This window comes from Pseudorasbora parva, chromosome 14, assembly GCF_024679245.1.
Source record: "Pseudorasbora parva isolate DD20220531a chromosome 14, ASM2467924v1, whole genome shotgun sequence".
In the NCBI taxonomy this organism is placed as follows: domain Eukaryota; kingdom Metazoa; phylum Chordata; class Actinopteri; order Cypriniformes; family Gobionidae; genus Pseudorasbora; species Pseudorasbora parva.
Window position 1 is genome coordinate 40,468,802 of NC_090185.1, and position 25,067 is coordinate 40,493,868.

General features: G+C 40.9%; 1 protein-coding gene across 2 annotated transcripts in view; it reads right to left on the bottom strand.

Annotated features, from left to right (window-relative positions):
* Nucleotides 1-2,476: 2,476 nt before the first annotated feature.
* The window catches only part of LOC137040624 (lisH domain-containing protein ARMC9), a 65,364-nt gene continuing 42,773 nt past the window's right edge, over nucleotides 2,477-25,067 (bottom strand). For both annotated transcript variants that reach the window (XM_067416402.1, XM_067416401.1), the window contains 8 exons: nucleotides 23,604-23,694; nucleotides 23,290-23,354; nucleotides 23,075-23,173; nucleotides 22,538-22,647; nucleotides 16,825-16,955; nucleotides 9,733-9,841; nucleotides 7,339-7,514; nucleotides 2,477-3,059 (listed from right to left, as the gene is read on the bottom strand). In XM_067416402.1, coding sequence (XP_067272503.1) covers nucleotides 3,037-3,059; nucleotides 7,339-7,514; nucleotides 9,733-9,841; nucleotides 16,825-16,955; nucleotides 22,538-22,647; nucleotides 23,075-23,173; nucleotides 23,290-23,354; nucleotides 23,604-23,694 — 804 coding nt within the window. In that variant the 3' untranslated portion in view covers nucleotides 2,477-3,036. The remainder of the gene's footprint in view (nucleotides 3,060-7,338; nucleotides 7,515-9,732; nucleotides 9,842-16,824; nucleotides 16,956-22,537; nucleotides 22,648-23,074; nucleotides 23,174-23,289; nucleotides 23,355-23,603; nucleotides 23,695-25,067) is intronic.

Sequence of the window (25,067 nt, forward strand, 5' to 3'; positions counted from 1 at the left end):
TCAATTACTTTATGCTGTCTGGGAAACTTGTGACCACCATTTTTTAAATATAATTTTTATAAACTAAAACTAATAGATTATTCTCGTTATTTCTAATCCATGTGTCTAATCAATGTCTGCCATTGTGGATGGTGTGTGTGTGTTTCCCGCTGCCTCGCTAGCGTTTCTGAGTAAGATGACGTAAGGTCTAGCGCTGAGCTGGCTCTCTAGCCCGTGGAAAGCCAAACCAGTTTTTAGAAGGCTCGTCAGTCTAACCAACTCCAAACCTTTAGGCTCTAACTCTATTTGCATGACAACAGACATTTGATCTCAGTGGAAAATCACTGTGTATTTGTGCTATCTTGAGTGTCAGACAAAACAAGCTGAAATTGTGTTTGCTACAAGAGGCGTTATGTGTCTAGACCATAGACTGTAAAAAAAAAAAATATGGATGTAGTGTCCGTGGCATCCCTCATAGGATTCTGAAGAGCCGTTCTGGAGTGTAAAGTAGAGACGAGCCGTCGCCATCTTGGCAGCACATCGTGTGTCAGAAAATGGGCAAAGAGGCGGGACGTGGGCGGAGCTTAGGTGACACAATGACTAACAGACAGCAGACAAACGGCAATCCATCTGTCAATCAAAGTGGCCACACCCTTAATTATGCAGAGCTTTAAGGCTTTATATAATGTAAACCAATGAGTTACAAATAAATTAGCCATATAGACCAAAACCACAATTTGTCCCAGGCTGCAAACGTGTTTTATTCTGCTGTAAAGTTGGGCATTTTAAGATGAGCTCAATGATATTCTGCTCCTTCTGGAGCCTGTCAAGGAACTGCAGTTTAAGTTACTTCCGTATTGGCTTCAACAGAAATTGGGGGAAGTTTCCACTTGGTCTAGACGTCTTCAGACCAGGGCCTAGAGAATGAGGGATCGCTTTTGACTCTTATAGAGGTCCTTCTAAAAAAATTAGCATATCATGAAAAGGTTCTCTAAACGAGCTATTAACCTAATAATCTGAATCAACTAATTAACTCTAAACACCTGCAAAAGATTCCTGAGGCTTTTACAAACTCCCAGCCTGGTACATTACTCAAAACCGCAATCATGGGTAAGACTGCCGACCTGACTGCTGTCCAGAAGGCCATCATTGACACCCTCAAGCGAGAGGGGAAGACACAGAAAGACATTTCTGAACGAATAGGCTGTTCCCAGAGTGCTGTATCAAGGCACCTCAGTGGGAAGTCTGTGGGAAGGAAAAAGTGTGGCAAAAAACGCTGCACAACGAGAAGAGGTGAGCGGACCCTGAGGAAGATTGTGGAGAAGGACCGATTCCAGACCTTGGGGGACCTGCGGAAGCAGTGGACTGAGTCTGGAGGAGAAACATCCAGAGCCACCGTGCACAGGCGTGAGCAGGAAATGGGCTACAGGCGCCGCATTCCCCAGGTCAAGACACTTTTGGGCTACAGAGAAGCAGCACTGGACTGTTGCACAGGGGTCCAAAGTACTTTTTTCAGATGAAAGCAAATTTTGCATGTCATTGGGAAATCAAGGTGCCAGAGTCTGGAGGAAGACTGGGGAGAAGGAAATGCCAAAATGCCTGAAGTCCAGTGTCAAGTCCCCACAGTCAGTGATGGTCTGGGGTGCCATGTCAGCTGCTGGTGTTGGTCCACTGTGTTTTATCAAGGGCAGGGTCAATGCAGCTCGCTATCAGGAGATTTTGGAGTACTTCATTCTTCCATCTGCTAAAAAGCTTTATGGAGATGAAGATTTGGTTTTTCAGCACGACCTGGCACCTGCTCACAGTGCCAAAACCACTGGTAAATGGTTTACTGACCATGGTATTACTGTGCTCAATTGGCCTGCCAACTCTCCTGAGCTGAACCCCATAGAGAATCTGTGGGATATTGTGAAGAGACAGTTGAGAGACGCAAGACCCAACACTCTGGATGAGCTTAAGGCCGCTATCGAAGCATCCTGGGCCTCCAGAACACCTCAGCAGTGCCGCAGGCTGATCGCCTCCATGCCACGCCGCACTGAAGCAGTCATTTCTGCAAAAGGATTCCCCACCAAGTATTGAGTGCAGAACTGAACATAATTATTTGAAGGTTGACTTTTTTTGTATTAAAAACATTTATTTTATTGGTCGGATGAAATATGCTAATTTTGAGATGGGAATTTTGGGTTTTCATGAGCTGTGTGCCAAAATCATCAGTATTAAATCAATAAAAGACCTGAAATATTTCAGTTGGTGTGCAATGAATCTAAAATATATGACAGTTTAATTTTTATCATTACATTATGGAAAATAATGAACTTTATCACAATATGCTAATTTTTTGAGAAGGACCTGTATATATCTTTAACTCAACAGGAACACAGCAGGGAGAGCGGTAATAAAGACGGTATATAAAGCAGCCCAAGGCTGTCTTTCTCTGCACAGAACTGATATCAGTGTGTGAAGAACTGCCTTCTTGCAAGAATAAAATACTTTCAAAACAAGTGGGTTTGGATTTTTATTACAATCTCACCACTAAAGATTAACGACCTTATGACAAATGACACAACAGGGCATTTTTATATCAAATGTTTTATATTTAATGTACAAAAATATTCACAATCTATAACTTCAAAAGCACAAAGCAAAAGTTAAAATGGCAGATCTAAACATCAATCTGTTAGTTTCCTCCATCAGGTCTTTTTTATACAGCTCATGCAAAACAAACGTCAAATGTGACATTTTATGACAACAGAACAACACAGTTAACATGAACGGAAAAGTGTTTTTAAATACATCTGCTTCCTCCTGAGCGAGGGTGGTCGGGGTTCAAGAGTAACAAAGCCGGAGCGGGCAGCAGCGTGGGGAAGGTTGTGGGATAATGAAAGCGCTTGTTTTGATGATTGCTGAAGTGTGTTGTGTTACTGTGGCAGGAGCTGAAAGGCCCTCGGGAGCCACAATCCTCAGCTTTGTTCCGCGGGGCTGATAAGAAAAGTGGATGCTGTTACAGGAAGCTGGATGCTCCTCGGGCGATGGACTTCTGCTGAAAGCTTCCCCTTTTCACTTTCTATTCGACTGGCTGCCTGGAAGGTGAACAGAAGGTGTGGGATATAATAAACATCCCTGTCATGGTTAGAACTGCTTCAGTCACTTTAATTAGTGGATAATGCATTCATTAGTAATTTTGCTACTCCTTTACATCCTTATTTCAGGCTATAAGAACTGAATAATGAGTCCAACACTGAAAAATACAAATTAATTTCTGGACAAACCACCAGGCGGGCCCCTGAACAGATAAATCATCATCATATTTCAGACAGTTATTCAAATACCAGATACATAATAAGTCTTTCATACTATGGCACATGAATACTATGGCAACAGGTGGTGTCGGGATCATATGGTGAAATACAACACGCATAAGAAATATACAAAATCAAAGTTTTTTTTGGAAAACATTGAACCAAATATTCTCATTATTTTGTATTTATTTTAAATCAATTACGTTTTTTTTAACGTTTTTTTAATTTTAATTTTTTTACACAGTTTAAATAATATATCTGCTTTAATATGTCCTTGAGATATAGCATGCATGGTCTTGGCCGGTTTTGTGAGCTTCACTCTTCTAGCAGTAATGATGGTGTATTCTGAGGTCAGTGCTCATATTTCCTGTGGTCTTCACTGATCAGATCATAGTCGGCACAGAAACACACATGGAGTGCATTTTCCTATTTGCAACATTATGATCAGAGAGATAACAAGACGGAGCACTTAACAGGAAGTGAATATAATGTGGAGCTTCGACCATGTGTCCATTACAGTGGATGATTGATTTTCCAGTAATGCATCAGGAAGGAGTCGCAGCCAAATACAATTCCACTCTCATTTCTGAGAGAGAGACCTCACAGGGGAATGGACATTAAATGATTGATATGGCCTGATAAAAAGCATCTCTCTCAGAGTGTTTGACAACAATGTTGACCAGAACACAGTACCAATCCCCCAGAATGTCCTGAAACCACCTACCAACAACCCAAACACTGATCAACCAACCAGAACACACTATCAATTACCCAAAATGCCCTGAAACCACCTACCAACAACCCAAACACTGATCAACCAACCAGAACACTCTATCAATTACCCAGATAGCCCTGAAACCCCCTACCAACAACCCAAACAGCAAACACCTATCAACCAACCAGAACACACTATCAATTACCCAGAATGCCCTGAAACCATCTATTAACAACCCAAACACCGATCAACCAACCAGAACACACTATCAATTACCCAGAATGCCCTGAAACCACCTACCAACAACCCAAACACCGATTAACCAACCAGAACACACTATCAATTACCCAGAATGCCCTGAAACCACCTACCAACAACCCAAACACTGATCAACCAACCAAAACACACAATCAATTACCCAAAATGCCCTAGAAACCATCTATTAGCAACCCAAACACCGATCAGCCAACCAGAACACACTATCAATTACCCAGAATGCCCTGAAACCACCTTGGGGCGGCAGTGGCTCAGTGGTTCATGTAGGTTGTCTACAAACCGAAAGGTTGGTGGTTCAATCCCCGGTTCCACCTGACCAAGTGTCGAAGTGTCCATGAGCAAGACACCTAACCCCAGCTGCTCCCGATGAGCTGGATGGTGCCTTACATGGCTGACATCGCCGTCGGTGTATGAATGGGTGAATGTGAGGCAAAAATGTAAAGCGCTTTGGATAAAAGCCCTATATAAATGCAGTCCATTTACCATTTCCCACCTACCAACAACCCAAACACCGATCAACCTGTCTCCTCTCCACCAATCAGCTGGTGTGTGGTGAGCGTTCTGGCGCAAAATGGCTGTCGTCGCATCATCCAGGTGGTGGTTGAGGAGATTCCCCCTTCTATGTAAAAGCACTTGAGTGCCTAGAAAAGCGCTATATAAATTTAACAATTTTTTATTATTATCAACCAACCAGAACACTCTATTATCTAGCCCCAACTCAGAAGACCATAGGCGCCGATTTATGTTTTCCTCCGTGGGTGCTCATTGGCGCACACGGCCTTTAAAGAAAGACCTAAAAAAATTGGTCAAACATTTTTTGCATTTCAGAACCTTAGGAAATGGACAGCGGCCGACACGAACACACACACCTATTTAATTGATAATAAAGCCGTAAAGTAGCATCTCTTTCAAATCAGGACAGCGCCAATTCTCACAAATACAGACAAATATATCATGTAATCATGCACAAAACTTGACCATCTCTGAGGAAAGCTAGGTGAGATTTTGATACAGCTAGAGAGAAGACATTGATGACATGCCTTTATTTGTCAAAAAAAGAGAATACGTATCTCTACAGGAACTTATTGCCCTTTTTAGCACACAAACATTGAACTGAAGAATTAACTTGCATTTATCAAACTGCCAACATCAGTGTAGGTTTGCCTTGTTATACTCGCGTCCTGTTATACTCGCGTCCTGTTATACGCGTCCGCACGAGCGCGAGGGTGCGCGCTGCAAAAACCTGGAGTGCGCGAGACCCCGTTTCGCTTGGCGGTGTGCCCGTCAAATCTTTTAACTTTGCCTGCGGCTCCGCAACCGAAGAAGCACGAGATCCAGACGAATCTGGCCGAGCCTGACGTCTCATCACGGCGCGTCGAGTTTAAACATCTCCCCAAACGGACGAGGCGCGCGCTCCGTCAGCGAGAGAAACATCGAAAACAAACAAGCATGCAAATGGAAATTATCGCGGCCGGAAAAATGATCGAGCTCATTATTTTATTATCATTGAGTATCGCGACAGTTATTATACTTTTTGGGGTTTTTTGGCCGATGGCCCTCGGTTGGACGGCCGTTCTGGACTTTTCCAGAACGCACAGATTGCCAATCCGTCCCTGACTGGCAGTCTGGCACACGTGGGTGCTCGATATTTTCCGTGGGTGCTCGAGCCCCGGAGCACCCACAGTATCGGCGCCTATGCAGAAGACCATTGAGATTTAGTACATTTACTTCAGGAGAAAGGCACATTTATGTTCCCTTACTGTAAGTCACTTTAGATAAAAAGTGTCTGCTAAATTATTAGTGGTAAATGTATTAATGTTCAACTGGTAATTTATGAGGAATGGAACCCAAACACAAACCAGATCACAATGAAATTATTACTCACTTATGTTACTAATTTATTAAACCAAGAACCCTTCACATTCCTCAGCTAATTTAAATAAAAATGTTGACGCACATATAAAGACACCTTTGTCAATCTCCAAGACACACTATCCTTTGACGTCATAAACACTCAGCTGTTCTGCAGCTGTAGTTCATACTGCTTGACATCTGTTCCCAGAAAAAACAAGACCAAACCACTGAATGAGAGAGTAAATAAATAAAGACATGTTAAAGTCTTCCCTTATCTCAAGTCAAATATCTTCATATTTGCATTTATAGTAATTTCTCGCTTTATTTGTAATATAATCTCCACCGACTTTCCTTTAAAAATCCACTCTATTCTATTATTTACTGCCCATAACTTCATGTAGAAAAACTAAACAAAACAAACAAAAAAACACTGAGCTTAAACTGCAGCACAACTTCTGTAACCGAACCTGTCCTCCTGAAATCATACACTCTGGGAACACCAGCCAAATTAAACGACAAGATTTCCATTAAACTTCCTTTCATTGTTCAAATGTAATTTTATGAGGATCAAGATCACTTTAAACTTTAGTGCATATTTTCTGTTTGTGAATAGTTTTAAGTGAATTTTGTGTGTCACAAAATGAATACAAAATATTACAAAACAAAATAATTAATTAATAATTTAATAATAATTAATAAATGATTGAATTCCTTTTAAAAAAATGAATACGTCATATATTTTTAACAAGTTTGTGCATGTCCATGGGTGTAAATGAATACTGGCTCTTATTCAGTGAATCAGTGTTTTTTAGTGAATCAAATGCATATATTGTTAATATAATAATAATAGAATGAAAGAAAACAGTTAAAGCACCTGTTGAGGGGTAAACGCTCTTTGACTGTAGTAAAATCACTGTAAGGAATGGTCTGTCATTGGTGTATTTGCTTTCTACATAAGCGCTCACTATGATGCTACACAACATATGTTACACATGAGAGCAAAAGTATATAACAAGGGCGTGTGTACTTACACTGCACACATACAAAATGTCAAGAAGCCATCAGATTTACATTAAAAAGGCATCGCAGGGACACTCTTCAAACATGGGTGGGATAGGTGTCTGATCCCATAGATAAGATTATTGCACACAGAAGTTTTGTTTGAGAGACAATTTGAGAGTATGTTTTTTTGGGGGAGTTGAGTGAATGGCTTACTCTGTTGGCTGTGCCGGCCAGCGGAGGACCCTGCCGAACCGGGCCTGCTGCCGCTCAGCTGGGGCTCGCTGTTGGAGAACTGGGGGGCCAGACGAGACCTGCTAGCACTGCCTCCTGCGTCACTGTCAGGGGTGCGAGGGATCTTGGGCTGGCTTGAAAAGCCCACGCTCTGGCCACTAGAAAGAAGAGAATGAAAGATACGCCACTAAATTTACATTCGCCATTTGCCTTCGTCCAGCGCTGCTCAGAGTGACTAGCAGACTCATTTGAACCATTTGCATTCGCTTCTCAATCAAGTGCAAAAAATGCTCTTCTTACTTAGTTTTTTGTCTTGTTTCTAGTCAAAATATCTAAAAATAAAAACATTTACTAGTCAAGTAAAAATTGTTGTCTTGTTTTGGGAAAAAATAACTCAAAATGAAAAGAGTTTTTGCTTAAAATAAGCAAAATAATCTACCAGTGGGGTGAGAAAAATAATCTACCAGTGGGGTGAGCAAAATAATCTTGTTTTCAGTTTGAATTAGGATTATTTTTCCCACCCCATTGGCAGATTATTTGTCTTATTTTAAGATAAAATTCTTTTAATTTTGAGTATTCCCCCCCCCCCCAAAACAAGACAATTACTTATGCTTGTCCAGTAAACACTTCTTGTTTTAAGAATTTAAATTTTTTAGATGTTTGAACTAGAAACAAGACAAAAATACTAAAAAAGAAAAGCATTTTTTGCAGTGATAGCTGTTTTGTTGTTTTTTACAGTAAAACAAGCCTTTGGAAGAATAGTTTTTTAACAGATCTTTTGTTAAAAAAAAAACTTTATAAAAAAGGTTTTGTTAAAAAAACCGAAATAGCAGTTTAGCTTAGAATAAAGCCAAACTTACAAACCTTACAAAGTATCAACCCCCTTTTTGAGATTAGATGTGAAAATGCACTACCCAAAAACGAAATGGCTGTATTCACGAATGCTTTAAAATATTGAGCTAAGTTTGGTCTCGTTTGAAAGACAACACTCAGCAGATTATTTGAAGAGTTGAAGCGAAAGCTCTTCACAATATGAAAGTATGAAAAAGTTTGAATTTACTGTAAATGAAATGTACTAAATATTTTTTAATTTTAAACAAAATGTTTTTTATACAATTTTACTCTAAAATTACTATAAAGTCAAAGCCATAAGTCTATCCAAGTTGTGTTGCAAATTTGAAGTTGATATCACAAAAATGAAGTTCCCATGAGCTTTTGTTAAGGCATAATACCAAAAATAAATGTCACACATTCCATAGATTTTTTTAATGCCGTCTCCTGAAACAGATGAATACATTTCTGTCCAAATATCACTTCTATGACAAAACAGTCACCAAACATATAACCTTGAGATTCAGACCTTTCCGACAACGTGTTTTGTCGACATTAGAAAAGGTTTTGAATATAAAATAGTTCAAATAAATGTTGTGATATGAAACCCGACACCAGCCACTAGGGGAGGAGCCCGCTAGAAGAATAAAGTAGTTTCAACAACTTTGGTAACACAACATCCAATTTCAACAATGGTTTTCACAGGATGAATTTCGTGTAAGAAAGCTTTTGAATGATACCTAATTCAGAATGATTACTAAAATATGTGATATGACAAAAAGGCGATAAAAACGGTGACAGTTAAGTTAAACTATTTCCACTATTCAACAACAACTGAGAGTAAAAAAAAACTACTTTTACATCGACCAACGCGGGCGATTCCAACATGATCCAACAAACAGCTATTGCACGATTGATTCGACTGAACATGTTCAATCAGCTGAAACAACCGGTGGCCAATGACACAAAACACTGATACGCACTGATCCGACAAAGTGCCTGTAGGTGCAGTGTGAGTTGGCCTATTGAAATGTTTGTGCCCTAATATTTCCATACGTAGAGTATCTTTCAGGCCTTACAAATAAATGATTTCAGCTCATACTCTTGATTTGGTTTCCTCGTGGGATGAGAGAATGTGATGCACATGTGTTCAAAGGGTCATTACATACACAGGTCTCCAGGAGTCAGGCAGGACAGGGATTTGGGAAGGAGGGTACCTGAATAAGCCCTTTGTTTAGCAGTTGTTGGATTCTCATGACAAAGTCTGTCCTGTGGCAATGCAGACTCAAGGTTCGATGCCTCGCTCCCACCCCAAATTCCTTTGGTCTCTCGCAAGCTCGCTGCCTTCCAGAGCTGAGTTACAGCCTGTGACACGCTTGATAACACTGGATCCTGTGGACCTTTACATTTTAGATACGCCGTGCCACAGTGAGCATGGAATGTCGCACCTGGGTCCTTAAACCTCTGGTTAATGTAAAACTTCTGTGGAAGATCCTGGGAAGGGTAATGTTGGGTTAAAAATACCCTGAATGGGCAGCAACTCACCTGTACGTTCGGCCGTTGGTGTTGTTCTGGCCTGGTGGAGGCGCACGTCTTTCCGGGGACCCCGTGAGCCCCGATTCCACAGAGGAACGCCAGCATTCAGAATCAGAGGCTGATTGGAGAAAGACTAGAAGATGTCACACACACCTCATATGCAGCCGACATCATTAACACACACGCGCCACAGTGGAGGACTTGAGAGCTGTTCACTTTCACAAGGAAATGCAAAGTGGTATAGAAGAGATGTGCTATATGGTTGCTGTTCGTAAGGAAATTTAATAGGAATAGCTGCTAAGAAAGAAAAAGTCAGAGAGAAAAAGCCGCTACTAAAGACAAATGCTAAGAAAAAAAAGTGCCATGAGAGGAAATTACCTTCTAGAAACAATGGCCAATTAATTTTGTGTGTTATGTTATGTGGTAACTGTGTGGTATTTTTGGTTTTTGTAGCTGCAAACACCTTTGAACATCAAATCAGATTGAAGAACCAGAAACACACGTTATGCTGCTTTACACAAATTAGGTCCAAATTTTAAAGCAAGGCATAAATTCCATATGTTGACTACATTTGTCAAGTTCAAGTAATCAACTCTTAACTTTATTTTTTTATATAGTACTTTTACAATGACAATTGTTTCAAAAAAGCCTCACAGTGCCAAACAGGAAAACACTGCAACAAAACCTGAATCGGCTGTATAGCTGCTCCAGAGAAAACAGTGATGTCATCAGCCCACCTCAATTGATCATATGGCGAGAATGTGGGCAGATCAGTTGATCAGATATAGTTGATACGGTTAATTTAGTAATTCATTTCATTTGGATATTTAGTTGAAAAATTAGATTAAATTTTAGTGTCCACAACTGAGCAAGCCAAGCCAAAGGGACAGTGGGAAGGAACCAAAATTGGGGACAGGTGTGGTGGTGTGGGTCAGTTTAAGGGTAAAGTTAGGGAGAGGTGTGGTGGTGTGGGTCAGTTTAAGGGTAAAGTTAGGGTCAGGTGTGGTGGTGTGGGTCAGTTTAAGGGTAAAGTTAGGGACAGGTGTGGTGGTGTGGGTCAGTTTAAGGGTAGAGTTAGGGACAGGTGTGGTGGTGTGGGTCAGTTTAAGGGTAAAGTTAGGGACAGGTGTGGTGGTGTGGGTCAGTTTAAGGGTAAAGTTAGGGACAGGTGTGGTGGTGTGGGTCAGTTTAAGGGTAAAGTTAGGGACAGGTGTGGTGGTGTGGGTCAGTTTAAGGGTAAAGTTAGGGACAGGTGTGGTGGTGTGGGTCAGTTTAAGGGTAGAGTTAGGGACAGGTGTGGTGGTGTGGGTCAGTTTAAGGGTAAAGTTAGGGACAGGTGTGGTGGTGTGGGTCAGTTTAAGGGTAGAGTTAGGGTCAGGTGTGGTGGTGTGGGTTAGTTTAAGGGTAAAGTTAGGGACAGGTGTGGTGGTGTGGGTCAGTTTAAGGGTAAAGTTAGGGTCAGGTGTGGTGGTGTGGGTCAGTTTAAGGGTAGAGTTAGGGACAGGTGTGGTGGTGTGGGTCAGTTTAAGGGTAAAGTTAGGGACAGGTGTGGTGGTGTGGGTCAGTTTAAGGGTAAAGTTAGGGTCAGGTGTGGTGGTGTGGGTCAGTTTAAGGGTAGAGTTAGGGACAGGTGTGGTGGTGTGGGTCAGTTTAAGGGTAAAGTTAGGGTCAGGTGTGGTGGTGTGGGTCAGTTTAAGGGTAGAGTTAGGGACAGGTGTGGTGGTGTGGGTCAGTTTAAGGGTAAAGTTAGGGACAGGTGTGGTGGTGTGGGTCAGTTTAAGGGTAAAGTTAGGGTCAGGTGTGGTGGTGTGGGTCAGTTTAAGGGTAGAGTTAGGGACAGGTGTGGTGGTGTGGGTCAGTTTAAGGGTAAAGTTAGGGACAGGTGTGGTGGTGAGGGTCAGTATAAGGGTAAAGTTAGGGATAGGTGTGGTGGTGTGGGTCAGTTTAAGGGTAAAGTTAGGGACAGGTGTGGTGGTGTGGGTCAGTTTAAGGGTAAAGTTAGGGATAGGTGTGGTGGTGAGGGTCAGTATAAGGGTAAAGTTAGGGACAGGTGTGGTGGTGTGGGTCAGTTTAAGGGTAAAGTTAGGGATAGGTGTGGTGGTGTGGGTCAGTTTAAGGGTAAAGTTAGGGACAGGTGTGGTGGTGTGGGTCAGTTTAAGGGTAGAGTTAGGGACAGGTGTGGTGGTGTGGGTCAGTTTAAGGGTAAAGTTAGGGACAGGTGTGGTGGTGTGGGTCAGTTTATGGGTAAAGTTAGGGACAGGTGTGGTGGTGTGGGTCAGTTTAAGGGTAAAGTTAGGGACAGGTGTGGTGGTGTGGGTCAGTTTAAGGGTAGAGTTAGGGACAGGTGTGGTGGTGTGGGTCAGTTTAAGGGTAAAGTTAGGGACAGGTGTGGTGGTGTGGGTCAGTTTATGGGTAAAGTTAGGGACAGGTGTGGTGGTGTGGGTCAGTTTAAGGGTAAAGTTAGGGTCAGGTGTGGTGGTGTGGGTCAGTTTTAGTGTAAAGTTAGGGACAGGTGTGGTGGTGTGGGTCAGTTTAAGGGTAAAGTTAGGGACAGGTGTGGTGGTGTGGGTCAGTTTAAGGGTAAAGTTAGGGACAGGTGTGGTGGTGTGGGTCAGTTTATGGGTAAAGTTAGGGACAGGTGTGGTGGTGTGGGTCAGTTTAAGGGTAAAGTTAGGGTCAGGTGTGGTGGTGTGGGTCAGTTTAAGGGTAAAGTTAGGGACAGGTGTGGTGGTGTGGGTCAGTTTAAGGGTAAAGTTAGGGACAGGTGTGGTGGCGTGGGTCAGTTTAAGGGTAAAGTTAGGGTCAGGTGTGGTGGTGTGGGTCAGTTTAAGGGTAAAGTTAGGGACAGGTGTGGTGGTGTGGGTCAGTTTAAGGGTAAAGTTAGGGACAGGTGTGGTGGTGTGGGTCAGTTTAAGGGTAAAGTTAGGGACAGGTGTGGTGGTGTGGGTCAGTTTAAGGGTAGAGTTAGGGACAGGTGTGGTGGTGTGGGTCAGTTTAAGGGTAGAGTTAGGGACAGGTGTGGTGGTGTGGGTCAGTTTAAGGGTAGAGTTAGGGACAGGTGTGGTGGTGTGGGTCAGTTTAAGGGTAGAGTTAGGGACAGGTGTGGTGGTGTGGGTCAGTTTATGGGTAAAGTTAGGGACAGGTGTGGTGGTGTGGGTCAGTTTAAGGGTAAAGTTTGGTCGCTAGGCAACGTGGGGGAGAGGACGCTGGCGTCGTCTGTTCGCCGCTTCTCCACCCACAAATCATGTTAATGTACTATTAGACTTAGATTTTATTTTATTTCCTTATGTTTGTGACTAGTCTAACAGTCAGAGCTACTATTGGGGCTGTTGCTGATTGCTGGCAGCCACTGAGAGGTCGTTGTTCGTCGTTTCGCCGTTTTCCACCGCTTCTCTAATGTTTACGTTTGAATTGCTGCGGTTGGTTTCTGGTTTGGAGGACATTTGATGTTTCTCGCCGCGGGTGCTCACTGGTGGTCTCCCTTGGGCTTAAGCTGCATGGTGGCTGAAGTTTGCACCGGGCTAGCGTCACCCGGGCTCTCGTCGGCGGCGTCCGGCATGATGTTGGGATGTTCTGCTTCTCGGCTGCGCCGCTGTTCCGTCCTGCATTGCGACCGTGGAGCGACATCTGCGCCGGCCCCGGTGTGTCCACAGAAGTGCCCGGAGGAATGTTCTGCCTCTTGCATGGTGCTGCAGCGATCCCCATCGTTTGAATCATCATGAAGAAGACCCATCATCTGGTCTTCAGCTGTCGTGCCTCGGCGATGTCATCGGGACACTGCCGCTGGGAGAAATCTGAAACATGGAGTGGACCACAGTGTGCTGCGGAGCTAACAGAGACTTCCACCATCAGCTGTTTTCTGTTCACCATCAGCTGTTTTCTGTTCACCATCAGCTCTGTTTCTGTTCACCATCAGCTCTGTTTCTGTTCACCACCAGCTCTGTTTCTGTTCACCATCAGCTCTGTTTCTGTTCTGTTTTCTGTGTTGGTTGATTGTTTGTAGTATTCTATATTTTTACTTGTTATTCATTTTTGGTGGTGTGGATCAGTTTAAGGGTAAAGTTAGGGACAGGTGTGGTGGTGTGGGTGAGTTTAAGGGTAAAGTTAGGGACAGGTGTGGTGGTGTGGGTCAGTTTAAGGGTAAAGTTAGGGACAGGTGTGGTGGTGTGGGTCAGTTTAAGGGTAAAGTTAGAGACAGGTGTGGTGGTGTGGGTCAGTTTAAGGGTAAAGTTAGGGACAGGTGTGGTGGTGTGGGTAAGTTTAAGGGTAAAGTTAGGGACAGGTGTGGTGGTGTGGGTCAGTTTAAGGGTAAAGTTAGGGACAGGTGTGGTGGTGTGGGTCAGTTTAAGGGTAAAGTTAGGGACAGGTGTGGTGGTGTGGGTCAGTTTAAGGGTAAAGTTAGGGACAGGTGTGGTGGTGTGGGTAAGATTAAGGGTAAAGTTAGAGACAGGTGTGGTGGTGTGGGTCAGTTTAAGGGTAAAGTTAGGGACAGGTGTGGTGGTGTGGGTCAGTTTAAGGGTAAAGTTAGGGACAGGTGTGGTGGTGTGGGTCAGTTTAAGGGTAAAGTTAGGGACAGGTGTGGTGGTGTGGATCAGTTTAAGGGTAAAGTTAGGGACAGGTGTGGTGGTGTGGGTAAGATTAAGGGTAAAGTTACGGACAGGTGTGGTGGTGTGGGTCAGTTTAAGGGTAAAGTTAGGGACAGGTGTGGTGGTGTGGGTCAGTTTAAGGGTAAAGTTAGAGACAGGTGTGGTGGTGTGGGTCAGTTTAAGGGTAAAGTTAGGGACAGGTGTGGTGATGTGGGTCAGTTTAAGGGTAAAGTTAGGGACAGGTGTGGTGGTGTGGGTCAGTTTAAGGGTAAAGTTAGGGACAGGTGTGGTGGTGTGGGTCAGTTTAAGGGTAAAGTTAGGGACAGGTGTGGTGGTGTGGGTCAGTTTAAGGGTAAAGTTAGGGACAGGTGTGGTGGTGTGGGTTAGTTTAATGGTAAAGTTAGGGACAGGTGTGGTGGTGTGGGTCAGTTTAAGGGTAAAGTTAGAGACAGAAGTGGTGGTGTGGGTCAGTTTAAGGGTAAAGTTAGGGACAGAAGTGGTGGTGTGGGTCAGTTTAATGGTAAAGTTAGGGACAGGTGTGGTGGTGTGGGTCAGTTTAAGGGTAAAGTTAGAGACAGGTGTGGTGGTGTGGGTCAGTTTAAGGGTAAAGTTAGGGACAGGTGTGGTGGTGTGGGTCAGTTTAAGGGTAAAGTTAGGGACAGGTGTGGTGGTGTGGGTCAGTTTAAGGGTAAAGTTAGAGACAGGTGTGGTGGTGTGGGTCAGTTTAAGGGTAAAGTTAGGGACAGGTGTGGTGGTGTGGGCCAGTTTAAGGGTAAAGTTAGGGACAGGTGTGATGGTGTGGGTCAGTTTAAGGGTAAAGTTAGGGACAGGTGTGGTGGTGTGGGTCAGTTTAAGGGTAACGTTAGGGTCAGGTGTGGTGGTGTGGGTCAGTTTAAGGGTAAAGTTAGGGACAGGTGTGATGGTGTGGGTCAGTTTAAGGGTAAAGTTAGGGACAGGTGTGGTGGTGTGGGTCAGTTTAAGGGTAAAGTTAGGGACAGGTGTGGTGGGGTGGGTCAGTTTAAGGCTAAAGTTAGGGACAGGTGTGGTGGCGTGGGTCAGTTTAAGGCTAAAGTTAGGGTCAGGTGTGGTGGTGTGGGTAAGTTTAAGGGTAAAGTTAGGGACAGGTGTGGTGGTGTGGGTCAGTTTAAGGGTAAAGTTAGGGACAGGTGTGGTGGTGCGGGTCAGTTTAAGGGTAAAGTTAGAGACAGGTGTGGTGCTGTGGGTCAGTTTAAGGGTAAAGTTAGGGACAGGTGTGGTGGTGCGGGTCAGTTTAAGGGTAAAGTTAGAGACAGGTGTGGTGGTGTGGGTCAGTTTAAGGGTAAAGTTAGGGACAGGTGTGGTGGTGTGGGTCAGTTTAAGGGTAAAGTTAGGGACAGGTGTGGTGGTGCGGGTCAGTTTAAGGGTAAAGTTAGGGACAGGTGTGGTGGTGCGGGTCAGTTTAAGGGTAAAGTTAGGGACAGGTGTGGTGGTGTGGGTCAGTTTAAGGGTAAAGTTAGGGACAGGTGTGGTGGTGCGGGTCAGTTTAAGGGTAAAGTTAGAGACAGGTGTGGTGGTGTGGGTCAGTTTAAGGGTAAAGTTAGGGACAGGTGTGGTGGTGTGGGTCAGTTTAAGGGTAAAGTTAGGGACAGGTGTGGTGGTGCGGGTCAGTTTAAGGGTAAAGTTAGGGACAGGTGTGGTGGTGCGGGTCAGTTTAAGGGTAAAGTTAGGGACAGGTGTGGTGGTGTGGGTCAGTTTAAGGGTGGGGTTTGGTGTAAGGGAAGTGTCAAAATTGTAATTATAAATTTAATTACATATGTAATTAAATGCATGTCATTTTAAAAATGTAAGTACAATGTATAAACTTGCACGTACACAGTAAGTGCAATGCATCAAATGATTAATTAAAATGAATAATTAAAATGTTAGTACATAACAGTTAAGCCCCATAAAACGGGTCCATAATAATTAAATATATATATATATATATATATATATATATATATATATATATATATATATATATATAAAAAAGACTAATTTGAATAAACAACTTTTTACGGACTACTACTACTGTTTCAGAGGGAACAATGCAAACAAGAAAGAAAAACACTTGCATGAATAAAGCGATTCATATCTGGTTTTGTTTGATTTAGTGGTTTGATGGTTTCATTCTCAGACAAACCTTGCCTGCAGCAACTGAAAACCACATTAAAGTGATTTCATCAAGCTGTGCATTTGGAACGCAAGTGAGAAATCCGTCAAGGCATGGTCAAGAGTCTCGAAAAATTAAAATCATTTCAGAAAAACATTGTATATTTATTAAAGACGGAACTGTGATCTCATCTTTCTGAAGGGTTACAAAACAATTACATTTTTATTTGAAGAATAGAAAAGGTAAAATTACATTACAAACTTTTGAGGTGAATGAAAAACAATGAGAAAATGATGTTAAAACACAAGATATGAGTAAGAACAAGACATGAGCAAGACATGCGGAGCACATATGTAAATATTTGTCAGTCGTCGGCACACATACCTAGTGTCTGGTGCATGGATTCAGCAGAGCTGGGCCGACTGCCGGAGCGAGTGGGTGGACGGGAACTGAAGCCAGACTGGCTATCGTCACTTCTCATTCGGGTAACCGGGTAGACTCCGTCCCCACCAGCTCTGCATAGGAAAACACCCACACCCACATGCACACATGAACATTAACATGGCAGTGGAAGCTAGTAGCCTATTAAAGGGTTGGTTCACCCAAAAATGTAAATTGTGTCATTAATTCCTCCTGTGGTTGGACAGCCGTCAGACCTCCGTTCATCTTCAGACACAGATGAAGATATTAGTGTTGAAATCCGATGGCTCAGAAAGGCCTTCATTGACACCAATGTAATTTCCTCTCTCAAGACCCATAAAGGCACTAAAGACGTCGTTACAAAGCCCATCTCACTACAGCGGCTCTACAATCACTTCATTAAGACACAAGAAGAGTTTTTGTGCGCAAAAAATATAAAAATAACGTATATAGTGATGATATAGTGAACAAAGCTTCGAGCCGTTATGAATCAGTGAGTCGATTCATGATTCGGCTCGCGTGTCAAACTGCTGAAATCACGTGACTTTGGCGATCCGAATCATGAATTGATTCGCTGATTTATAACGGCTCGAAGCTTTGTTTTGAAATCGGCCATCACTTATACAAGTCATAATTTAGTTTTTTTGCACACAAAAACTCTTCTGGTGTCTTCATTAAATGATTGTCGAGCCGCTGTAGTGAGATGGGCTTTGTATCGACGTCTTTAGTGCCTTTATGGGTCTTGAGAGAGGAAATGACATTGGTGTCAATGAAGGCCTTTCTGAGCCATCGGATTTCAACACTAATATCTTCATCTGTGTGTGAAGATGAGCGGAGGTCTGACGGCTGTCCAACCACAGGAGGGATTAATGACACAATTTACATTTATGGGAGAACTAACCCTTTAAGATGAATAAAATCGAGTTCAGTTCCTATAGACTTCAGTATTTGATATACAAAAGATGTGTTGTAATTCAATTGATGCTGACATAGATGGGAAATCAAGATTAACAGTAATTTGATTTGAACAATATGATCGTCACGGATGTTTGAAATTTGACATGCTTCTAAAATGTTACTGTCTAATATTGATGTTTTTACTATGTATTGTTTGCATATTGGTGCTTATACAATAAAAAAAAAATAGATTTCAACTCACCAAAGCTGATTTTATTTGATCAAACATGCAGTAAAAACAGTAATATTGTGAAATATTATTACAATTTAAATAACTGTTTTATATTTTCATATATTGCCAAATATAATTTATTCCTGTTATGGAATCATTACTCCCGTCTTCAGTGTCACAAGATCCTTCAGAAATCTTTCTTAATTTGGTTTACTCCAAACGTCCTTAGTATATATTAACTTATAAAGCATACGCTGATAAAAGGACATAAATACAATGCTGTATTCTTTCATTCATAACATTTCAAAGCGGCAAGGTCAAAACATTGACAGTCACGCAACCAATTGTCCGTAGTTGTTCCCATCACTGATTGTAACGCTTCAGTAGAAACAATGAGGATATATCCAACTGAGGATGGAGTCTTATACATCCTGCTTGCACATTAACACAGTATTTGACTTGAGGGCAGAACTATTGACTAATCCCTATTGGCGACAAGGCCAGAGGTGAGTATAGACACATTTGCACTTCTGTTTTAAGAAAAAGTCACTTTGTTTAAGTTCCACGTTTAACGCCTCCAATGACAACACTTAAATTGGTAAAAAAAAAAAAAAAAAACAAGTAGTTACTGTACCAACAAGGATGCAAACGAGTGCAGATGTACTTAACTAAATAACACGACATGCACATGAACCATAGCTGGGTTTGTGTTAAAATATAACTATTTCAGAGTTTGTACAGTTCAAGATTTGTGACGGAAGAAGACTTCTGAATGATTTTAATATGAAGTTGAATGAAGTTAATATGTGAAATGCTCCATTTTATGTCAATGAAAAAAAAAGTTAGGTTGACAACTGGTTTAGGTTTCCTAATGGGTCTCGATTTGCAGAGGTGGACAGTAACTAAGCACATTTACTCGAGTACTGTACTTAAGTACACTTTTTGAGTATCTCTGCTTTACTGGAGTATTATTTTTTTCAGGATACTTTTACTTTTACTTCACTACATTTAAAAGACAAATATCGTACTTTTTACTCCACTACATTTCTATCAAGGTCGAAAATCATTTCTGTTGCAGCTCTGAAAGTCAGAGGATGATTTTTTCCTTCTTTAAAAGGTTTTTGTTGTTGTAGTTGCAGACAGTCTATCAGGAATCACTCTTATAGTCATTTACATTTCCCCAATGCCTTACAAAATATTAAAAAATTAAACGTCTGGGAGAAAGAGTGGTAAAGTTGTGAGAATATCAGATGTGTATCAGTGTATTGGATCCGTGCTTTTGGCCTTAAAGTGACAGCAGCTTTGTAAAGAGCTTTGCAACTTTTCTACAAGTATTTAAATGAGTTTAAGTTAGTCATATGCTAGTATTTCAGATGGAGCGTCACTGACTGGCTTACACCATGATGGCATAATGAGCATTTATACAACAATAATAAAATAATGCGGCGACATAAAAAAGGAAATTTACTTTTATACTTAAGTACTTTTGAAAACAAATACTTCTGTACTTTTACTTGAGTAAAAATCTGTTTTTACAACTTTCACTTGTAACGGAGGAATATTTGACCAGTAGTGCTTTTACTTTTACTCAAGTAATACAGTTGTTTACCTTGTCCACCTCTGTTGATTTTGGTGTGAATCTATAATATCATCCCAATGCGTTAACCAAGACCTGTTCATATCGACACAAATGTTCGGCACAAAATTCTGTTCAATTTTCACACGTCTTTTATTGCCTAAGAAATATCAGAATCCACATCCACTCTCTGACTGTAAAATACCCTGGTTAATCAGGCACAGACAGCGCCGCAATACTTCTGCCGTTTGCAAAATATTGTTTGCGTTTTGTTTATTTCGTTTTTATGCAGTGATTCTGGGCATGTGATCAATAGCGCAAATCGTATTAATTGGCCAACTTTTTTCAACCACATTTTTCAAGTGTAAAGGCCTTTGCACACCGAGTCCGAAATTTTCCCGTATTCGTGATCCGAAAAATTCATCAGGCACAGAGACCTTGCACACCGAGTCCGATGCCTATTAATGAATGCGTTACGGAAAAAAAAACAATACAAAATGCCGTCTTCAAGTAGTGAGAATGATTTTTTCGTCCTCTCTCTTAAAAAGAGAAAAAGAAAGGAGAAATATTGGGTCCATCCACTCCTGCAATCATGTAAAGGGGAAGGAGAGTCCCACCTCGTCATCAAGGAGCTGCGGGATTATGCAGACCGATTCAAAGTTTACTTTAAAATGTCAGTGGCTCACTTTGATGCTTTGCTAGCGATACCGGAGCCACATATGAAAAAGAAGACCACCAATTTCTGTGAATCAATCGATTCTAATTATGCAGAACTTTAACGCTTTATATAATGTAAACGAATGAGTTATAAATAAATTCACCCCCTCACAGTCATCACGAAGGGAAAAATTAGCCGTTTAGACCAAAACCACAATTTGTCCCAGGCTGCAAACGTGTTTTTCTGCTGTAAAGTTGAGCATTTTAACATGAGGCTCAATAGCTGCGTTTCCATTACAGATTTGCGAAAATGCGATATTTTTGCGATATTTCTTAAATGCCGATAAAAACTGTTGCGAAATGACAGCGTTTCCATAGCTGCAGTTATGCGACTAAAACATGTTACTTTCCTCTCGCGATAGGTCATTCCACAACGATGGCACTTGGTAGGTTTGTATATCCAATCCACCACACTATTATTTTAGGTTACTTAAGCGGCACGGATATGAGGTGTGTGTGTGTGTGTGTGTGTGTGTCAGATCTGCTTCAAGGTCTTCATGATAATGTAGCATTTCTGTGTTTAGAATCCAGTATTCCTGTAATCCTATACTGTCTTTTATGAGTTTAATAAAGAACTCCGTCTCGTCTTCTCTCCAAACAAACCGAAACCATCATCTGTGAAGAATGATCGACATTTACGCGCGCCAGGTTGACGCATAGAGTAAAGCGAAATGTTTGAATTTGCATGTTAACTTAAATGTTTTTATTTATTTATTATTTTTTACCACTTTCGTTATTTTGGCTAGATATTTCGTTTGATGGGCATATGAATTGAATTTAGAAATGCTTTGGAAAAGAAAATATTGGCATTTAATAAACGAAATAATTTTTTTTAAATGAAGACCGCGTTTGGAGTGAGTGCATGCAAAATAATTAGTTCCCTGAGTCCACAAATAAAAATAGACAGTTTATAGTTTATAATTATGTCTTGAACTCATCTGTAGAGCTAAAAATGACAAGAGTATTGTAAATAGTTTCATCTCTCTTAAAGGAAGAAGGAAAAAATGAGAACGTCTGCGCTTTTATCGGCCGTGGGTTAAAGAAAACAGCCTAACTACGAATCTAAATAGGCTACGTTTAGGCCTAAACATTAGCCTGTAATATTATTATTTTAATTTATATGTTGATTATGAAAAGTGAGCAGCATGAGTAAGAATCGCAATATGTTTGAGATCTGGGGCGTCACATGATTTTGATCACTTTGAGTTTTATTTTCTAGAAAGTCTTTCTTAAAAAAAAAAAATTCAGTTTTGTATAAATTGTATTTTTATTTTGACCGATGTTTCATCAATTAATTGCCTGTTTATTAGATAAGAAGCAAACTAAGATCGTCTGGAATGGATTGACGTGCGTAGCTGGTCTGTTTCCTCGGCCTTTGAGTAAGGCTGAAAATACAGGCTGGCTCTTTCTGCTTTAAAACATTTCTTGAATATCTGTCTTAATTACAGTATATATAGCCTGTAGTCTTTATTAGGAGAAAATATATGTCCTTTTAACTACATTATCTTGTTATTACGACACAATTGAGTGGAAAATATAATATATAGGCCCTATGTTGCAGCAATGCGTCACCGCAACAGGTGACATGTAAATGCGGAAAAAACGTTTCTATTGCAGTTTTGCGCAAATGTCCTTTTTCGAATCGCCTGAAAAACCACCTCTGAGAGCGTAAAAACTTTTTTGCGATATATGGGAGTTTTTGCGAAATTGCCACGTTTCCATTGGGCGTATTTTCAATCTGAAGACCAATTTGAAGGGTAATGGAAACGCGGCTAATGAGATGCCGGTCTCTAGTGGCCAGTCAATGAACTGCAGTTTAAGTCACCTCAGTATTGGCTTCAACTGGGGGAGGAGCCGCTTGATCTGTACGCACACACACATTACTAGCGTGTGTCAGCACATCCTGTATTTTTTTTAAAGTATTTTATTTTATTATTCTTTATTTTTTTTCAAAGTTATAAAAATTATAAGTGATCAAACATTCAACCGTTAGCAAAGTAATCAAAGAAGAGCAACTATTCAACCTTGTTAGTGAACTTATTAAAAATTATACATTTTCTTTAAATTATTAGAATTTTAAATTGAACTAATCAACTAATACTTGCCTGCAAAACAAAATGTTGTCGCACTGACGGCATGTGAATGTTCTGTGTTGGTCTGAACAGACGCATTAACAGCCATTGATTCAGATTATTATGTTTATTGCCTAAAACATTTGTCTTGTTATGAGCAGGCATGCAGAATGAGGCTCTTACATGGAGCTTTTGTGAGAACTGGGCGTAACTGGCCGCTGGAGGGGCTCGTCTGTGCTGCGAGATGATGGAGGATGTGATCTTCTCTTCATCTTCACCATGTTGGTCATTATCTACAAAGCACCAGAGAGACACTTATCACACAGAATAAAGCAGATACATCTCAAATAAATCACGATAATGCTCTGTTTATTGTAAGTGCATGCTACATTTATGTCGCCTGCTGCTCTCCAAATGAACTTCTGGCCTGGTTTTTTCATAATGATGCTGCACCAGTTCATTCTTCATCTAAACTTGAAGTACATCAGTCTTTCATTAATGTGTGTAGAAGCGTCTGCATGCCTAGTGCTTGATTTATACACCTGTGGCCATGAAGGGAGCTCAAGGATTTGGAGGGGTGTCCAAATGCGTTTGGCAATATAGTGTATATTTATAATTGGCAATTTATATTTAAGTGTCTTGACTCTTGACCCACAATACCCTTGCGTGTGAAGTTGGTCTGGATATGGTTTCTATCGTAAATGTAGCATGAAGTTTTACCCCTAGATACTCTGTCGTCAGTAAAGACTCTCCGCTGAGCTCTTTTGGCTGAGGCTGCAGGACTTCCTCTTTATCTAGATCTGCCTCCATAACATCTTCCTGTTTACAAGATTGAAGAATTACAGACAGATCAAATGACAGGAATAAGATATACGAAATCAAAATCACACTGAGCAATAATCTGTTTTAGAAGACAAGAAAGTGAATTACTGTACCTCATCATCATCATCGTCGTCATCCTCTTCATCACCCGACTCAGGTTCATTTTCGGGAATGTCCGCTGAGAACGAATAATAAATGAATATAAAAGAATAACTGAAATAATGGAACAAATATGGGACCCATCTGTCCTTGTTTACTCATGTCGATCTAAACCCGTATGACATCCCTGGAGCAATAGTTGAAAGTGCCAAAAAAGAAATCATAGAATAATTTAAAAAGTAGTCCAAAAGACTCCACTCCATGTCACATGGCCAGAGTTTCTGATATATTTATGGTGTTTCTGCGGTGATCTGCTTTTTCTTCTTACCTGAGGTAAGCTGTTTGATGATGAATTCAATTTGTCTGTTGAGTTCAGGATTTTCTTCTTTACTGTAACAGCGTAGGATCTCTTCCATACTCTAAACACAACAACAAAATACTCACATTATTATTCTATGATCGTAGCTATGGAGAACAACCAGCAACCTTGCCTTTTCTTATCAATAATTTTTTTTTTTTATAAATATTTTACCGATCATGTAAAGTAGCTTTAAAATGTGTAAAAATATAAAAAATATTTTACTCATGTGAAGTAATGTAAGAATATTTTAAAATGTGTAAAAACTTAAGTGTAAAACTGTTGACAAATATTTTATTCATCATGTGAAGTAGTATTTTTTTAATGTCTAAAAAAGTAAATGTAAATGTGTAAAATAATGCTTTAGTCATGTGATTTTAAAATGTGTAAAAAAGTGTAAGTGTTAAAATATAAACAAATATTTGATTCATGTAAAGTATTTTAAAATATTTTAAAATGTGTAAAAATTATGTAAGTATATACACATGTAAAATAATATTTTACACGTGACGTACTGTAAAAATATTTAAAAATGTAAAAAAAAAATTACTTGTGTGAAAGTAGTGTAAAAATGTTTAAAATATGTAAAAAATGTACGGGTAAAATTGTAAAAAAAAAAAAAAAAAAAGTACTCATGTGAAGTGGTGTAAAAATTATTTTAAAATGTGTTAAAAATGTAAGTGTAAAAATGTAAAAAATGTGGACAATCTGTACAAGTTGTGAATAAAAAAAGGAATGCAATAATTTACAATTCTCATAAACTTACATTTTATTCACAATAGAATATAGATAACATATCAAATGTTCAAAGTGAAATGCCATGCCAAATATTGTCTCATTTGGATTTCATTGTCACGTACACACAACGGAAAATGGTGCGAGGACTCAAGTGCAGGAAAATTATAATTTATTTACAACAAATAAAACATAAATATAAATATAAAACAAAACCCACGAGGGGGAAAATGTAAACTAGAAAATACATAAACTGAAACTAAACACATACCACGTAGAAGTCACAGGGGAACGGAAGACGTAGACAGTGCAAGGATACGACGCAGACTGACAAACACAAGGAGCTTATAAAGGGAAGAAATCAAGAGGGAACAGGTGGGAGAAATCAAATACTAATCAGATAACAAGGGGGGAGGGATCAGACAATTACATGAGCTCATGCTCAGAATGACAAAACCCACATGTGCACACAAGACAGGACAGGAATGTGACACTACCCCCTCCTTAAAGAGCGGCTACTAGACAATCCACTAGGGACGGGAGGGACAGACCAGGGGGGCACGGAGGGGACAGACCAGGGGGGCACGGGGGGGACAGACCAGGGGGGCACGGGGGGGACAGACCAGGGCGGGACAGACCAGGGCGGGACAGACCAGGGCGGGACGGGAGGGACAGCCCAGGGAGGCACGGGAGGGACAG